This window comes from Microcebus murinus, chromosome 19 (genome assembly GCF_040939455.1).
Source record: "Microcebus murinus isolate Inina chromosome 19, M.murinus_Inina_mat1.0, whole genome shotgun sequence".
Taxonomy (NCBI): Eukaryota; Metazoa; Chordata; class Mammalia; order Primates; family Cheirogaleidae; genus Microcebus; species Microcebus murinus.
Window position 1 is genome coordinate 40,091,735 of NC_134122.1, and position 19,051 is coordinate 40,110,785.

The window sequence follows — 19,051 nt, forward strand, 5'->3', positions numbered from 1 at the left end:
AGAGCGAGAAGCTTGGGCGTGCGGGACAGGCTGAGACCTGAAAGGCTGTCGTAGCAGCGCCCTGGGCTCTGGGCAGTAACTGACATACCGCCCGCCACTTACTTATTTCGATGTTCACGGAAGGGAAGAAGATCAGGTGCTTCACAGACATAAGGCAGCAGTGCCATTGTTACCAAGTGACCACAACAGGCCGGCTGGGAGCCCTCCTCCTCCTCAGCCTTGCCCAGGGTCTCAAAGCTTTGGGGCCAATCCCGTGGAAGGGAAACAGGCAGAGACACTCAACGCATGGAAAGGAATCTGCAAGTATTTATCTGTGAAGACTGGTCTCTCTGTCTTCCTCTCCACAGGCACAGGACCAGCGGCCATCTGACCCTGCCTCACTGGGGTGGAAGAAGTGCCCTTCTGCCCACTTCCTGTTCCAGTGCCACGTGGGGTACAGCCTCCCCGGGCCCCGCCCCTGCCCATCACACAGACCGGGTGGACGTGTCCAGAGAAACCCATGACCTAGAACTTGCCCAGAGGCCAGCTCAGTGCCGGCCCTGGCCTGCCACAGAGACCCCACCCACGGCCCTGGCAGGCCCGCCCGCGTGCACGGCCTGTCGGCTCAGTTGCACGTGTCCGTTCTGCTGCTGAATGAAAGATAGGATTTTCCGGCTTATTGTTGCAAAACATTTATTACTAACACAAAGGAGGGATAACCAGCCACGGTTTCACGTTCTAACATAAATTCAGACGTTTGCGTCTTTCGTAATTTGTTGTTGAAAAATCACAACTATCTATGAAAAAAAAAAAAACTAAAGTATTGTGGACACTGCGCGAAGGTCATAGTCTCATATTCATCGAGCTAAATATAAACCAAGGAAATGAAAAAAAAATGTACGTTTTAATATTAAAACCCAATCTCTCTTCTCAGCTAAAAAGGGAACACTTTTTGGTTTCACAAACACATTGGTTTGTCCAAATTCCTTCCGGAACAACAGTCCTGTGCGAAACACCAGTTCCCGGATCCCCACCCCCATCCTCCAAAATGAACCCAACAACCCAGGAGGCTGTTTGTGCCGCCAGGTTTCTCCTCTCGCTCAACACGGCACCACCGTCACCCCACCAAGGGGCTACTTTCCAGCTCGGCCTGGACTCGCTAGAAGAAAAGGTGGGAGACTGGACAGATCGCTGATTGTGCCCAGGGTTGCTGTCCACTGCTGGCCTTCGTCCCAGCGGCCAAGGACAGAGGCCTTGCGGGGCCCTCCCTCCCGGGGCTGGCCTCACGCCACGCTCAGTGGGTTGGTCACACGGCCCAGGAAGTGCAGGGCGGCGGAGTCGCGCTCGTACACGGCAAACAGGAATGGGCTGCTCAGGGTCACCTCCGAGGCCTCGGGCCCGCCGGGCTGCTGGGCAGGCTCTGTGGGCTGCTCTCCGTCGTCCGCTTGGAGTTCAAAAAGAACACTGTTCTCCACCTGCAAGGCAGCAACACTGCGATGGCACCCCTGCAGGGCACGCCGGGCGCAGGAGGGCTGCGCTGGCTGTCCTAGAGGGGGATGTTTCTCCAGCCTGCCAGGAAGATGCATACTACACGCATGCCCCACAGTGTAGACAAAGGTGGGCTTGTGTAGACGACCCTTACTTGGCCATCCTGGGCCAAGTCACTGACGGCTTCTCCCTAACATGCCCCTCACGCCCCCTTGTCTCCACCCTCCGCCTTGCTGTCCGGGGTGGGATTCCTGGCTTCATCTGCTGTGGCCCCCCAGTGCTTAGTTTACTTAGCACAGAGGGCTCATGACACCTGCAGTGAGCCCTGTCTTCTCCCCTGCACCTGTCCACGGTAGTTGCAGATGTGCATCGCTCCACGTGGCAAAGGAAAAGCCTGTCTACTGCTGAGCATTTCCCCGAAGAAGGGGCTCGGGCCTGGGGGTCTCACTCCCCTCATCCCGGTCCCAGCCCTGCTACAGCACCTAGGGAGGACGCCAAGGCGGGGGCTGGCCAGGCCGAGCAGGGCCGCAGAGCACACGGCAGGAGCCGGGGTGGGAGGGGTCTGCTGCTCTGCCCTTGTCCCTGGGAAGCCCCTGAAGGCTCTGGCCACTTCTCCCCCACCCTTGGCCCTGTTCTCTCCCTCCTACACCGCGAGCACCCCGAGAAGCTTCCTCTGTGTCCTTCCCACGGGCCGCTCCCACCCTGTGAACACACAGAGCCCAGGTCAGACGTGGACACGGCCCGCACGGTACCTTTCCCACCCTGATGTCGGCAGCGCTGATTCTGCCCAGGTTCGCCTTGGCACCCAGCAGGGTGGGCAGCTTGGCCTGGGCGAGCAGGTCCTGCAGGTCGTAGGAGCCTCGCAGCACCAGCTGGGGCACGGTCACGCGCATGGCCCTGGGGAGGTGACGCACCATTAGTTAGGAAGGTTCTAGAGAGGCTTCCACCGTGACTCCTCAAGCCACACAGCGGGGGAAGCCATGAGCCACCAGGGAGCCGGGCGGGCGTATGCTCCTTGCTCCTGTCCCCGAAGAAGGGGGCATTTGCCCTTCTCACCTGGCTAGGTCATCCTCACCGCTGGAAAAAGCTTTAGCAAAAATACGATTTAAAAAGCCCTCATGCCATGTGAAATACCTCAAGGAGGGCATAGAACGTTTACCAGGGATGATCTAGGGTGACTAACTGTGAGCAGTTGCCTGTTGTTAGGTCCATTCTGTTTCTAGATTGACTCTATGGAAGGTGTGTTACTTGAATAACTTCAAAAGTGCCATTCTCTAAAATAACGCATCGTGCCCCTCTCGGCAGTGTCCTCGCTGGTGACATGCCAGGGAAAGGGCAGTGGAGCAGCGCACAGCGTCGGCCTCTGCGCTGTGCATGCCGCTATGTCCCTGCGATTGTCTAGGCGGCCTCTTCCTTCTGGCATCCCCCAGAGCCCGGGGACATGTCAGTGGCAGAGCAATGCCTTGCAAGAGTCGGCGCGTGCCCGTGGTGTGCACAGCAGGCAAGATGCGGAAGCACCGCATGTCCCTCGGTGGGTGAGCGGGTGACGAAACGTGGCCGGCCCACACGGCAGAATGTGAGTCCGCCGTAGAAAGGAAGAAACTCATACACGTGTGACGCCCCGGATGAACCTCGAAGACGTTAGGGGTTGCCGGGGGCTAGTGGGGAGTGGGGATGGGGATTTAGTATTTAATGGGTACAAGAGTTTCAACTTGGGAAAACAGGAAAGTTCTGGAGATGGATGGTGGTGACAGCTGCACAGCAATGTGAACGTACTTAGTGCCACCGAATGGTTAAGATGGCAAATTTTATATTATGTCATTTTACCATAATAAAACAAAAAACACTTAAAAAAAAAAAAAACTGGAGTCGACATCAGGAAGTCACTCATGTCCCTTAGTGCCTGTCTTCGGGAGCAGATTTCTGGGCCTAACTCATCCAGACCTCGTATGTTGGTCAAATCTAGAGCTCCACTGAAGGAAATTGCTTGTTTTTGTCAAGAGGAGCTGAGGACACCTCCTCCCCCTCCCCCAGCCTCCAACAACCGGGCTCTGGATCAAGGGACGCTCCCGTGTGCCGCCCATGTGCGTGTGCATGGACGTGGCGTCCAAAAGGCCCCTCTCAGAGAGGGGACTGAAACGCTCTCTCTCACTTTGGAACTGGTAGGTAAATATAAGTGCAGAAAAAGCATCCTCCCCTCACCTCACCTCGCCTGCACCAGACAGACCCCAGCCGATTCGAGAGCTCGGTGCACGGCTGTAGAGATGGTGGTGGATGCACAGTCCCCTGGCCGCCCCTCGCCGCTCTGTGCCCAGGCTCAGCTAGTGCCAGCACGTGTGTCCCCCCACCCCACCTCCCCACCCTGGGCAGATGGACGTGCAGCTCCCCTACTTCCCCGGGGAGACCCGGAGGCTCCTACCGGGGGGACAGGTTCTTCATCCAGCCGGAGAAGTCGTGCTGGAAGGCGAGGGCCTCGACCCTGTCCAGGTCGGAGCTGCAGTGGGGCTGGACCAGCAGCAGGCAGGCGCTCTCGCCGAAGGGCACGCGCGTCACCGAGAAGTTGTTCTGGGCGTCGCTCCAGTGCTGGAAGTTGCCCGTGGCGGAGAGCATGGGGACAGACACCGAGGTGCTGTTGTCCACCCAGAACTCCTGGAGCTCGGGCAGCAGGGAGAAGCCCTTCATCTTCCCTGAAACCCAGACAGAGACGGGAAGGGAAGAGTCAGCCGGGCTGGGGCAGGGGCTGGCGGACACCGCAGGGCCCTCTCCCGCCCTCCCTCCCGCCTCGGCCTCCGCCCCTGGCCAGCCCCGGGCCCTCTGCATCCTCCTGGCCACAGGGCCTCGCCTGCCCCAGAACCCCGAGTGCTGCTCCAGTCTTCCTCCTGCAGAATCCAGCCCTCGGAGTTCGCTAAGGTAACCCAAGCCACCAACTGCGGGAGACACGGGACCCGCCAGGCACTGAACCCGAGGTTTTGCATCTGTCACCTTCAGGGAGCCACCTTCCTGGCACCCGACCTGGTAAACTCAAATCCAGATCTGTCCCGGTCTGAAGCCTGTGGTTTGCCATACTCGCTTGTTTTTTTTTTGTTTAATAAGTGATTTTTAGAGTGGTTTTAGGGTCACAGCAAAATTGAGCAGAAAGTGCAGGCTCAGCCTCTCCCACTATCATCCCGCACCAGAGCGGCCCATTTGCTGCAGTTGGGGAACCTGCACTGGCACGTCCTTGTCACCCGGAGTCCACAGTCCACGTGAGGCCTCCTGGAGTTGCGTGTGTGCATATTGGGCCGTGTAGGACGACACGCGTCCACCACCACAGTGCTCCTCAGAGTCCTGGTGCACACTCACTCTTTCATCTGGGGCCAACCGCAGCTGTGGCAGAGCCTGCTGGCTGTCCTCTGGTCCCCACACAGAGCCGGCCATGCAGGCTCTGGGGACAAGGGCTCCATTTCTCAGCAGCCCCTGCCCCTGGGGACAGTCACATGACCTCGTAGTGACCCGTGTGTTTGCACTGGGCCTGGGGGCAGGGGCAGCCCTCTGTCTCCCCTCCTGCTCGCAGGGCTGTGGACTAGGTGGGAGCTGGGCAGAGGCCCAGTGGCAGAGCCGAGCGGCCGGCAGGTCAGGCCACCTGGGGGCAGAACACAAACTCATGTTCAAGCACCGTGACTCCCCGCCTCTCCGCGACAGCAGCCGGCCCTCTACCACGGCCTTACACCAGCACATCCCACCTCCGCAGTCCTCTCACTCCTTGTGAAGGGCCCTTTTGCGGTTGTTTGTAGCAGAATTGGGTGAAGTCGAGTAGAGTCCATCACGGAGCTGTCCCCTGGGCGCGTGGCACTTGGGAGTCCCAGGAGAGGTGGGTGAAAAGAGTCCAGTCTCCCTTTTTACCTCCCTTTTCAGAGGTCACCAACATGAAAGCAGGGGCAGCTGGGAGGACACGGTTCCTGGGGGGAAGGACCTGGACACACTCACCACCCCCGGGTCTGGGTCTCACGAGAACACAGTGTCTCCCTGGTCCTCCATCCTCAGTGCACCGTGGCAGGTGGCAAGAGCGGCTCCTGACAAGCCGCAGCGTCCCTCCTCTCACCTACCCTATGGGGACCTCAGCACTGGCCCACCCTACCTGGCAGGTGGCTTTTCAGTTTAGAGGAAAAAAAAGGACTAAACTCTTTTGCTCCAACAAATTGAAACAGTCAAGGGAGGCTTCCTTCCAAAGGACGCTGGAATCTGAGATGCGGGTGGCTGTCCTCTTCTCTTCGCTCATCCGACATTCGCGCTCTCCGCCCTCACCCGGAGGGTGGGCGAACCTCTCCAGGGTAAGTCCACATCCTGCCGTCAGCTGCGGTCATGGTGGCGGAACCCAGAGCGCCCGACCGCGGTGGGCGGCAGGGGTGCGTCTCCGTCTGGGGGAAAGCGAGGCGGGAAGGGCAGGAGCTGGACGAGGTCAGGACAGAACGAGGTGGGGGTGGGTGCAGATCAGGGCTTCCTTCCCGGTCCTGATGGGATTCGCCTTTTTCTTCTTCCTCCTCTTTCTCCTTCTTGCCAGGCTCTGCAGTCTGGATCTGGTGGCCAGACATTCTCCCCAAGTGAGACCCCATTTCTGACGCCCGTGGCCCTCTTGCTCTTGCCGTTTGGGGAGCACTCCTCCCTCAGAGAGCTCTCCTCCCGGGGCTCCTCTTAGGGACAGCAGGCTGAGCCCCTGCTCCCCCTCTGCCTTGCACAGGGTGCGGCCACCCTCAGCCAGGTGACCCGTGGGCCGGCCCCTGCCCCTTGACGGGTCAGCACTAGGACCTGAGCAGTCCTTGGTCCGTCACTTTCCCCTGTCCCCAAAGATGGGGGGCCAGGTCTTCCCCTTTGTGGTTTTACTGATACTTTGAGAGCATTATTGTGGTGAGAAAATCACCTTGCGCTATTATTAACCCCCCTCTGCCTCCACAGTCCTTTCAGCTGCCTGCCTGGCTCCCTGTCCCCCAGGGGCTGCACATCTTCCTGGTGGACCCCACACTGGTTCTTGTCTTCCCAGCCCCTCTCGCCTCCTGACTGCTTCCCGCTTTCCCTGCACTCTGGGCTCCACCGGCCCCAAGAACCCGTTCAGGCCCCAGGCATGTTTGCCCTGGGATCTACCTCCCCGTTAATCTTCAACAGCGGGGCGTCAGGGCCTGCACAGCCTTCCTCCTGCCCCTCCAAGACACCTGGCTCAGAGCCTTGCAAACAATAAATCCTCTACGAGCATTTGTTGAATGAATAAGCAATTTTCGTAGTAGGGTTTTCCGGCAAGACTCCCTCCCATGTGAAAGGGATTTGAGCAAGCTAATTGGCTATCTCTACAAGGGCCAGTGACACTAGTCCTTGACCTTCTCAAGAGACACAACCTGTCCCTACTAAGTGTAGAGCTGGGCCATGGGGCGAGGGGGCAGTGGGTTTGAATCCTGGGACCCCCACGGTGGCTGTGCCATCTCGAGCAAGGCACTTTGTCTCTGTGAGTCTCTATGTCTTCACTAACACCTTTCGCTGCATGTGAGGGGATCTAACGATGAAAGCAAAAGGACGCGGTGTAGTGACAGCATCGGCAGCTCAGGGAGGTGGTGTTCATCCCAGGGACAGGGAGGGGGGACAGGCACCGCCCCTCCTGGAGGGGTCTCCAGGCGCATCCTCACAGCCATGCCCTGCCCACCCCCAGGCCTGGGCTGCTTGGCTCAGCCGCACCTGGACACTAGTCCACAGAGACAGGGAACTGCCACCTTGACACCAGCACGGGGCCAGAGCTGACGAAGGGTTCGCCTTACCTCGAAAGTGGACGTGGGTGTTGAACTGCAGGGTGCTGTCTGCTGTGACTCCCGTCGGGCTGCCCATCTTCCACCCCGTCACAGCCTGCATGAACCTGCCCATTTTCTCAGCGGCGAGCTCGGGGTCCGTGGAGAGGTCCAGAGAGCGTGGGAGCACAACGGGGGCAAAGAGAGCCAGCCCCTGCACGAACGGCTGCTTCAGGCGCACGCCGGGGTCGGTGAACAGGCCCACCACCGTGGACAGCAGCAGCCGGGCCTGGCCGTCCGCCCCACCCTGGGCGACCAGCAGGCCCTGGATGGCCTGCAGGGCGGAGAGGACCTTGTGCCCGTCCAGCCGGGAGGTGCAGCCCCGGTCCTCCCCAGGGACGCCCAGGAGCGCCTGGAGCTTATGGGCTGTGGGGTCCAAGGCGCCCAGGTAGAAAGAGGCCAGGGTGCCGAAGAGAGCCGTCGGGGAGAGCAGGACGGCCCCGCCAGCAGCGCTCCCCGACTCGCCCAGCATCTTGTACATGCGGAAGCCCAGGAAGTTGGCCAGCATCCCGACCGTCGTGGCCCTCAGCTTGTCTTCGGCCCCCAGCCTCTCGGCGGCCAGCACCAGCTGCTGGCGCAGGGCTTCCTCGTCCACCGGGGCCGTCTTGGCCTGAATCGGAGCGGGAGCGAAGGTCGGCTCTTTCAGTGTCTCTGCGTTGGATTTCTCCAGCTGCTCACAGCTGCTCTTGCTGTAGACGAGGAGGTGGAAGGGGTGTATGTACACCCGGTCCCCGGCGGCCAGGCCGGCCCAGGCCACGAGGCAGAGGACAGCAGCCCTCAGGGTCACGCCAGCAGGATCCATCTCTGACCTCAGCACTCACTTCTGCGTACTCTGAGGAAACATTTGCAAAGAGTGAAAGGTGATTATTAATTAACAGTTAAGAGCCCTCTAGCCAGACTTCTGGTGGTTCCAATACTCCCTGCAACCATTTAGCCCAGGGCAAATCCATGCTCGCCTACAAATACTGAAGAGAGAAATGGATTCCAGGCTCCATGGAGAATGTCTGACCCAAGTGCAAGATGCTCTGTTATGGGCTGAATAGGGTCCCCTCCTGCTCAGCCCCCCGTACCCTGCAAAATTCAAGTGCTAAAGTCCTGACTCCCATGACCTCAGCATGTGACTGTATTTGGAGATGGGGCCTTTAAAGAGGTGACTGAGATGAGGCCATTAGTGTGGGCCCCACTGCAACATGGCCAGTGTCCTTGTGAGAAGAGGAGAATCAGGGCACAGACACCCACAGAGGGTCGACCACGTGAGGACACAGGGAGAGGACAGCCATGCACAAGCCAAGGAGAGGGGCCTCCGGAGAAACCAGCTCTGTCTACACCTCGATCTCGGGCGTCTAGCCGCCAGCACTGTGAGATAATTGATAAACGCTGCTGAAGCCCTCAGTCTGTGGCACTTATCTCAGCAGCCGGAGCAGAATGGCTGAGAGTCCTCCCCTGGGGACCCAAGTGTGTGCCAGTCGGGAGGTCTTTCTGGAAGCTTCCCGGGCCCCTGAGATGATAATTCAATGGCTTGGGAGTGGGTTTTTAGTCTCCCCCATGGTCCTCACGTGCACCCAGGGCCCAGCCAGAATTCCCCCCCACCCCCGTCTCAACCTCAGACCAGCTCTCAACCATCCCTGCGTGGCATCACCCCCCACGGAGCTCCGAAGTCCCACCCGCCCAGCTCGGCGTGCCCACCAGCAGTCGGACTCATCAGTCTACGCTGGGGCCTGGCATAGATTTTTTTTTTTAACTACTCAAGTGACTCTGCTGTACAGCCAGGGTTTAGGGCCCCTGCGCTAGACACAGGTGGCCAGGGTGGGCCAGAGGAGCTCCGGCACCCAACAATCTTCAAAGCCCCGCAACTCTGCTCCGGCCTCAGCTGCCGTAAACAGCACGACGGGAGCTAGCCTGAGACCCTGGAGGAGAAGATTCTTGGGCTAGCCCTGTGAATTTATTCCGTCTCAGTCTTCTCCACAGAGGGATGAGTGTTTATTCTGTTGGTTCGTTCAATTCTGACAATTTGTACCACATTTCGCTCATTTCTCATAGAGGGGTGACCTGTAATGCCATGTCACTCCTCAGCCTTCCTGCCCCCCAGTGACGATCAGGGCTTTCTTGGAGCTGTGCTATGTCGCTACTGACTCAAGGTCACCTTGATGCCTCCCCTAGGCACACCCAGTCACCTCTCCTGTGTTGGCACCCAGGCTGGCACCCACACCGGCCCTCCACACAGTGCAACCGCCCAGGAGCACAGCGTGTTTCGTTCTGCTCTAGTCTTTCAATTGCCAAAGAGACTTTGACTTGTGACTTCAGCCGCCATCCCGCCCGACCTCCCTCCCCTCGCGTTTGACTCCATCTGCTGTCCTCATGCAAAGCCACGTGACCAGGAACAAGGGAACGGACCGTCTCCCTGCTCCTTGCAGGCCTCCCGTGCAGACAAGCCCAAGCTGCCAGTTCATGTTCCATCCAGACAGTCAGACCAAGCCATATCAGCAGGGACGCCGGGGGAAACTGACTACAGGACGAGCTCCGCCTAACACGCCCCCACAGGGCTCAGGTTTGGATGACGCTGGGAAACGCAGCCCCCTCCCGAGTTCCTGCTCCTGCACGGGCACCGTCTGAGCAGATGCAATTTCAGGGGCCATTTTGCCACAGACATCTTTGTTCCCAGCCGTGACCCGCTGCTGCTCCCCAGGCTGGTTCTAGGTGTGCGGGCAGCAGGGGCCGAAACCCTCCCCCTGCGCTCCCCGCTCCGGCACCCCTTCGCCCTCCCTCTTCCTCAGCCTCCCTGCTCTATCTCCCTCCTCCTGGCTCCCGAGGGCCCAGGGCAAGGGTGACAGCTCACGCTTCTGTGATGCTGCCACTAGCAGGGCACTGCTCTGAGCACTTTCCTACATAGACCCATCCGATCTTCACAGCAGCCCTCACCTTCCCCGCCGACCCTTCCATGCCACGTTTCACCCTGCCACTTGCCCCGCCACGCAGGCCACGCTTAACTCTCCTATCCTGCTGGGCTTGTATCACCTTGCTGCGTCCTGTGTGATTTAGTTACGTATTTAGTGTGCTCCGTGTCTTGTCTGTCCCCTCCCGTGTGAATGGAAGCCCCACGAGAAGAGGGCCTCTGCTGTCTCGTGCACTGATACAGCCCACATTCCCAGGACAGGGCCTGGCATGTAGCAGGTCCTGGATACGTAGTTGTCAAATGAATTAGTTGACGCTGTTTTGCAGAGGACCAGAGAGGTCCAGTCACTTGCCTCAGATCAAACAGCTAGTAAGAGACAGAACTAAGACTCAACCCGAGACCCCCCTGCACCCCCGACTCTGTTGTCCACATGCTTAAGTACCAAGCTATACTGCCTCTTGAAAAAAACAAGAATCCACCTTTCAGCTTATCTTAAAGTTAGAAACACATTCATGGCATATTAGTTCTCTTAAGTTATGCTGCAGCCCACAAGAGAGGAAGCCCAGGCACTGTTATCAGGCCCATTTTACAGATGAGCAAATAGGCAGACCTGGGAAGTCTGTCTCGGGGAGGTGCAGTTGACCTTGTGGTGGCCCAGCAGGGGGCTGACCAAGCAGGACCCACCCTGCCTGCCCCACCTGGTGGACTCTTGGCCACTGTGACCCTGCTTCTCTGCCCGTCCCCTCCATCCCCAAGGACCCCAGGGCTGCTCAGAGGAAGCAGGAGGACCTGAGCACCTTGCTCCACTGCTAAGGAGGAGCAGTTCCTCTGGGGAGACTCAGAGTGAGGTCCGAGGGGGAGGCCAGGCCACCTCCAGAAGTCTGGTCTGATGGGGGGAGAAGCAGCCTCAGTCGACACGTCTCTTACGGTGCACGGTCACCGCCACCCCCCTCGCTCCTTGCTCCCAAATGTGGTGTAGCCAGCACTTCCCGCAGCGTTTCCACACCACCCCCCAGGGCTCCCGGCCTCCTCCCCCCAGCCCGCACAGCTCAGCTGCGTCTGAAAGACGCAGGGTGGGGAAGGGGCTCCTGCTTACCTCCCACTTCAGTCCCAGAACAAGGGCAGCGGCTTCCCCGGCCGGGCCACCGAGGCCCTATTTATATGCAAGGGGTGGAGATGGAGCGGTTCCCAGGCCGCTCTGCGCACAGCTGGAGGAGGGTCTTGCATCACTTGGCCAGACCGAGGCTGGCCAGGGGGACGGACGCCAGAAGCCACTCTCGCCCTGGGACCCCTTCCAGGACGTCACGCTGATCGATGCACGGGTTTCACTGCTGAACAGAACGAGCCAGTGCAGGGCCGGGTTACACATTTACTGAAGTTTGCTGGAGCAAAGGCCACCGTGACCGGACACCGGAGCGTCCCCTTAGTGGTGTGGCGGCCTGAGGCCACCCAGGCCTTCTGACCAAGCCCCCCTTGTGATGTGCTGTTGAGAGGCCACAAGGACGGCCAGCTGGGGGTGGGGGTGGGGGGAGGGGCCGGGACAGGAGAAAGAGCTAAAGCAACCTGGGGCCACTTCTGACCCTGCCAGCCGCCCCCGGGGCGTGTGGCCTTGAGCAGCCCCAAACAGCCATTAGGTGCCTACCCTCTGTGAGGGCCTCTAATAGGCACTGGGAGAAACACACACCACCAAGAGAAAAGCACCTTCTGGAAGCTTCCAATTTAGCTGTGGAGACAGATGAGCGCCAACAACAGTGCAGCCAGATTGAAAGGCACAAACAAAATGCTAAAGGTTGCAGAACGGAGCAGACTGCAAAAGCTGGGGCAGGGTGGAGGGAGAATGTCACTGCAGCCACATTCTGAAGCCTGAGTTGACTTAGGAGTTGCAGGAGGGCTTTTCAGGGGGAGAGGCTGGGGTGGTGGCAGTAAAGACCTGGCCACATTGCTGCCGCCGCCTGTGCCTGCCACCCACGGGGACGGCGGCAGGGTTGAGCTGTCACGGCCGCCGTCTTTCCTACCGAGCCCCCAGGACCCAGAGCTCCCGGCCAAACTCTCCAGGAGTTGGGCTGACACACACGGGAAAACCTGCTTCCCACCCACATCCAGGGTGGGGACCCCTGAAGACAGAGCCCTTGGACACTATGCCGGGAGGTGGGCACGGAGCCTCCTGGGGAGCGACTGAAGGAAATAAGGAATGAAATGACATAATGTCTTTTGCGGCAACTTGGATGGAGCTGGAGACCATTATCCTGAGTGAACCTTCATGTTTCCCCAAAAATAAGACAGGGTCTTATATTTATTTTTCCTCAATAATTCACCCTCGGGCTTATTTTCAGGGGATGTGTTATTTTTTTTAAGTACGGTACAACAATCTACATTTATTCAAATATAGTTAAGTTGTCTTCTTCTGGAACATCATCATAACTCTCCAAACTCCGAATTCCATCTTGAATTTCTTGCAACTCTATTTCCTTTAGAACCATTGGCCCCAATCTCTCATGTCGGGCAATAGAGCTCTCATGGGGTGGATGAGAAGGGCTGCTCGTCTTCTTTACCGCTCCGCGATGAAATGCATGGGTTGTGCAGATGCGCTGCGTAGCCACGCCCATCATTAGGTCTTATTTTCGGGGTAGGGCTTCTATTGCGTAAATGCTTAGAAATCATGCTAAGGCTTATTTTATGGGTAGGTCTTATTTTGGGGGCAACACAGTATCTCAGGAAAGGAACAACAAACACCTCCGTAGTCACAATTGGGGGCTAAGTGACAGTTACACGTGGTCACACAGAGCAGCGTATCAGGCGGTGGGGACTCAGAAGTGGGGAGGGCGGGAAGGGGGTGAGGAAATCGAAACTTACCCATTGGGCACGACGCATGCCATTCAGGCGATGGGTGCACTAAAAGCCCTGACCTCACCACTGTACCACTCATCCATGTACCAAAAAACCACTTGTACCCTCTAAATCTATTGAAATAAAATAAATAAAAGAACTTAAGAAAGAGTTCCAGGGTTCTGGTGGTCCAGCCCTCCTGGCCTGGAGAGCTAAGGCATGACAGGGAGAGGGTTATAAAAACAGAGGTGTCACTGAGATTTGTTCACAGAGCTGGTGACAGCACCAGGGAGAGTCTTCGAATGCACCAATTGGCCTATAACAAAAACACAAGTACCCTTGCCTACCCCTTTACTCTAAATCTTCATTTTAAAAAAAGATCATTATATCTCACATGGGCCTGTGAATTCTGTAATGTATTTTTTAAATGATTTTGTTCATATAGCTGAGACTTTCTCAAAAATAACTTGTCTGAGGCCTCACATAGCTTAGAGACCCTTCCAAGTGCCCCTCCTCTGAGTTGGTTAGTTGGGACACCAGAGGCCTGGGTCCTGCGCCTGGCTCTGCCACCAGCTAGTTGTTTGAGGATCAGCAAGTTGTTTAGCTACAGTAACAAGCAGCCCTGGACATGGGAGGGAGACATGAGGATTTATTCAGCACCTACTGTGTGCTCAGTGTTTCAATATTTCAGCTCTTTAAAAGCCTTATAATTTATTTCATCCATTCGCTATTCCTGGTGCTCAGTATATATCAGGGAACAAAACAAAGGTCCTTGTCCTCGGGGCACTTTCATCGTGCCTGGGCCCCAAGCTTCTGGCCCTTGGAATGATCACCCCATTCAACAGCAAAGATAATAAACAACTGATAAGGTAACATGCTGGAAGGTGGTGTCAAAGAAAATAAAATTTCAAAACGCTCTAAATTTATTATGCCAACAGGGAGGCTCAGCCCTGGAGACTGAGTCAGGTAGCATGTTTGCAACCTCCACTTCTTAGGTTATACACCCTCTTCCTCATTGTTCTTCTTCTATAAATGACTAGGAGAGACCGAGACCAGACTCCCTCCTTCCAATCACTGATCTTTGCTATAGAGTAATTGCCTCCTTTACTGTCCTGTACCTAACTGAGACCAGAAGGCGCCCGACACCCCATGACTGTCACATCTTCTTCGGTGTGGAATGCTAACTGTACCTGTCTTAAAAGAAAAAGAACACCTCAACCAATCAGATCGTTCTAACTATGCATTAAGCCTTGCATAGAAAGATGCTGAAGTTCTGTCAAATGTCTCTAAATTTTGTGCATGTGAACGACCCAAACGTTCACACTTGGGAACACCGACTTCCATTCTTTGGAATCTGTGCTTACTGGAAGGCAGTGGGAAAGGAGGAGCCCTCTGTCCTGCATCCTACAATGGGTCCCTGAAGTTCTAAGTTTTTGTCGTCTGATGAGGACACTTCCCACCATTTCTGAGTCTACATTGCTGTCCATCTGCACCAGCAGGGCTGGGACAGGCCATTCTGACCTCTCAGTTTGTAGAACAGGCTCTTTAGGGAAAAGTCTATTTCTTTCCAATAAAGAGCTCTCAAATACAGACAGAGTTTTCTCAGTTGGCTCACCTGGGATTTAGACTCCTAGTAAATAAAACAAAAGGGCCCCAGCTCCCCTGTTTCACCAAGGGGAAACTGTTCCTTCTTTTTTTAATAAAATGTTTATTGCATTTATTTAAGGTACGCCTTAAATATTTGATATTTGTTTTATACACCTATAGATAGTAAAATGGTCACAATAGTCCAGCAAATGAACATATTCATTGCATACCATTATCTTTTTTGCATGTGACAAGAACACCTAAAATCTAGCACAAATCCCAAGTACGATGTTGTTGAGTATAGTCCGCATGGTGCACATCAGGTCTCTAGACGTGTTCATCCTACGTGTCTGCCACTCTGTATCCTTTGACCTGCATCTCCCGGTTCCTCACCTCCGCCACTCCCGGTAACCACTGTTTTATTCTGTACTTCTGTGTGTTCACTTTTAATTTTTTAGATTTCACGTATAAGAGAGATCCTGCACTACTTTTCTTTCTGGGGGTGTCTGGCCTGCTTCACTTAGCACAATGTCCTCCAGGGTCGACCACATTGTGGCAAGTGGCACATTTCCATGCTTCTTTCTGAAGGCTGAATAGTATCCCACTGTGCACATTATACTGTGCACCACCTCCTCTCCATCCATTCTTCATTTCACAGAGACAAGTTGTTTGCCTATCTTGGCTACTGGGAATAATGGGGTTAGCAAAAGAGATCTGTGGAGGGGAATAGGGAGAGCTTTATTTTCTATTTTTTAAAAATCTGTGGACTGGAGAGGCACCACCTTCAGTACAAGTGAAAGTGTGCCCTCTGAGGAACACAGAGAAGGTTAGAGGCTTCACAAAAAGGAGAAACGTTCCCTATTTTTATAATGCTTGGAGAAATTTTCTCGGCACTAGTAAGGTGTTGGGGAGCGGTGGGCACGACCTGAGAGTCTGAGAGTTGCAGCAGGCTGCTTCAGTAGCCATTCCCAGTTCCTGTGGTCGGTTCCAGCTGCCAGACTTGCAGAGAGTGACATTTTTGGAGCAATGATTTGTGCCCCTTTCCCCCTGACTTAATGCCTGTGCTTCAGTTGGGAGTGACAAGACTGACCCAATTTGTGTGATCGACTTTCACAGGAAGGTGCTGACTTCATCTCCTCTGGGTGACTACCCAGAAGTCTGTCCTTTCCGTCGAACCCTTTTAGACACCCCGTGACCCCTTGGGCAGTGCCCCGTGGACTGCTGTTGGCTCAGATAGAGTCACGCGTGGCCCGGAGGAGAGCGGGGATCTGAGAAAACAAAGTTCTGGGAAATTCTGTGATAAGAGCATGTTTCAGAACTTACAGCCACGCTGCTGGCTTCTCTCAGTCACCAGTTGCAGTTGTATAAATAGGAAATGGGTTGTTTGCCTGTCAATTTCAACATTAGCTGATAGCATCAGTGGATCCAGTTTCATGTTCTTGGGGAAAGTGGTGATAAACTCTATGCCTAACACTGCTGGATATGTGTGTGCACACACACGCACACACACACACACACACACACACATTTCTGATCCCTTTCTCCTTTTGTCACCCTGACATAGAAATTGAGAAAATGAGATACTCACTTTCCTACTCTCCTCTATAGCCATTAGTGGTCAGGGAAGATAGGTCTGGCCAATGAGACATAAACACAAATCTGGGAGAGCTTCTGCTGTCCTTTTATTGGCAGAGTCAGTGGCTCAGACCCAGCCCCTTCTTCCTCCTTCAAATGTTGATGCAATGGCAGGAGACAGACCAGCCGTCTTGCAACCATGAGGCAACAGATGTAAAGACCAAAAGCCAAGGAGCTAAGAACGATAGAAAACACCTGGGCATTTGATTGGCATACAGACCTGTTTAAACTAGTACCAATGATTGATTGCCTACCTCTGGACCTCTGCTTGTTGGAGCACATTAGCATTTTCAGGCAATTGTGTGCAGCTGTAAACATTCCTAAGTAACACAACCTTTATTCTCAGAGGCCAGAAGAGCATTATTCAAGAATTCAATTCCATTAAGTACAGTATATTTCCTGTTGAATTTCAGCCTCTTTGTAATGAGTTTTGCTTTTATGTTTGTTTTAGTTGCTTTTGTTTTTTAGGGGAGTCTTCAAAATGTAGAGTGTACCATTTGCCCTGTTAAGTCCAAGCTGGTCTGTTGTTCCCAGATGGGTTAATGACAACAAGGCTAATGCCATGCCTTGCTCGGCTATTAGCTTTTACTTTATTGTCTAACATGCTCCATCTGTAATTAACCCTGTGATGTGGCTCTGGGTGATTTTTTTTTTTTTTTTTTTTTTTGCTTCCTTTTTTCAGTAAGCTGGGAAAATGATTTTCTTCTCCCTATGCACTCCCAAGAGGTTTTTATGGTTCTTAAGTCTACACGGTGTCAAGCTCCTCTAAGAAAACCATATATGACCCCAGTGATATACACAGAGCTTTTTATAACTAGAAGAAAAGAAAAACTTTTCTAACATGCATTCTAGGAGCTCTCTATTTATCGTAGTCCATGGTCAATCCCGACAAGTAAAGAATAGTTTTATGAAAGAAATAATAGAATGAACATTCATCTATTCCAGGGATTGACAAACTGCAGCCCACAGACCAAATCTGGACTGACATCTGTTTGTGTAAATAAAGTTTTATTGCAACATAGTCAAGCTCATTCGTTTATGAATAATCTATAGACGCTTTCATGCTATAGCAGTTGAGTCGAGTAGTTGCAATAGAGAATGTGCCAGTAAAGCTGAAAATATTTATTACCTGGCCCTTTACAGAAAAAGCTGTGATCCCTAATCTATTCTGTTAATTCAGATTGTCAATGACAGAGGTGCTAGATATATACTTGGATATTGTCCTTTCATTCAAAGCCTAGCTTTAGAAACATCCACTGTATTTATAGCACTTATATAATATATAATTTAATTATTCCATTCCTATGTGAAGGGATGATTATCCAGGGAATTTGGAACATAATGACACCAAAATAGACAACATGTTTTATTAAATTAATAGTGAATATTATAGGTAGAAATAGTCCACCAACCTATCTGGACAATCGTTAGAACTACACATTATAAACTTTGTCACAAACTGAAAATCAATTTAAAAGAATATTGTTGGCAAAATTTAGATCTGCAAAATTTAGCCTGGGACATTGGACTTGCCATAGGGAAATAAAAAAAAAAAAAAAAACAAAAGAAAAGGAAACTTTGGATCTAGCCATAAAAGAAAATTCTCAGTGGCAGAAGCTATAATCAGGAAAATTTGATGAGGACAAAAGCTAATTGATTAATCAAATCTTTATTATAAATGGAAAAGAATTTATTCTGATGGAAATTACTTTTGAGAAATAAAAATGGAAAGTGTTTCATTAACTTTTAGAAAAATAAAAATGATTTAACTAGACTATATAAAAATTGATTAAGAGATTAAATTGGCCTAATGGGTTTTATTCCAGAAAATGCTTTTCCAATTAAAATTCATCATTAATCACATAAATCTGAGCAAAATATTCTTATACAAAATGAGGCATTCTCAGGCGTCCACAGTTTGTTTGGGGCAGTGGCTCTCTAGCTCAGGGGTGGCCCTGGACAGACCTGGGATGCTATTTCTGTGTCAGTAGAGTGAGGCCCCGTGAATGCAAAGCCAGAAAGCACTGTTTTCAAGTCTGTTTTTTCCATTCAGACTTATTTGCACTTAAGCTACTGCAGCAATGTGTCACTGATCCAAACTCTGTGTGTTTGCTTTGGCACTCATGGCTGGGAACAGTCAACAGCAAACAGTTCTGCTCACCGTTTAATAAGTTTAGATAAGAAATGGCTGTCCAAATGGAAAAATGTTGTCACCCTTTTCCCACCGAAGCCCCGTAGTCATGATGATATAAATGTTGTCCTTATGGGCCAGAGACGCTATCTCTTGTGAAAACTGAGCACCAGAAATAATATTTATTTAATGTTTAGCTCATCATCTATGGGAAACATTGCAAAGAAATTTGGAAAGAGAAATATCAGTTAGTGCCTTTCTACTGCAAACCAGACAGAGAGGAGAATTCAGAGTGGAGTGGGGAGGCCAGTCCTGGCAGGACTGCTAGAAAGGCTGCCAGCCAGAGCCCTCGGTCACCTCCAGGTGACCTCCTGCCAGCCATCACGCAGGCAGCTAAATGATTGATCTTCCTGTCTAAACATTGGTACGAGGAGAAGTACCCACATCAGTTGTTTTGCTCATCTCAGTGATAAGAAGGACTGACTGCCTTATAAATGGTTCACCGGCAAATGGTCAAGCCAACTGGACATAAGCACTAAGCCCAAGATGTCACACTACGTGCTAAGGTAGGAGAGGGCTCTATCTGGTTTGCACTTACAATGTTTGAAATGAAAACAAGAACTTAGCTGGATTGACTACTTATATCACTTTATCATATGCTTAATCAACAGTATCATGAATCTCTCCCACAATCCTTTCCAAACA

The 19,051-nt window shown here is 53.2% G+C and overlaps 1 protein-coding gene and 1 long non-coding RNA gene across 2 annotated transcripts in view; one reads left to right on the forward strand and one right to left on the reverse strand.

The window, feature by feature from the left end:
- LOC142862452 (uncharacterized) overlaps window positions 1-19,051 on the forward strand; it is a 156,316-nt gene that overhangs the window by 57,047 nt on the left and 80,218 nt on the right. The gene's annotated exons all lie outside the window — the stretch shown is intronic.
- Window positions 656-11,382, reverse strand: AGT (angiotensinogen). Its single transcript, XM_012738190.3, has 5 exons — window positions 11,264-11,382; window positions 7,248-8,106; window positions 3,887-4,154; window positions 2,220-2,364; window positions 656-1,454 (listed from the first exon to the last, which is right to left on the reverse strand). The coding sequence occupies exons 2-5, from the start codon at window positions 8,074-8,076 to the stop codon at window positions 1,263-1,265; spliced, it is 1,434 nt and encodes a 477-aa protein (XP_012593644.1). The 5' UTR covers window positions 8,077-8,106; window positions 11,264-11,382; the 3' UTR covers window positions 656-1,262.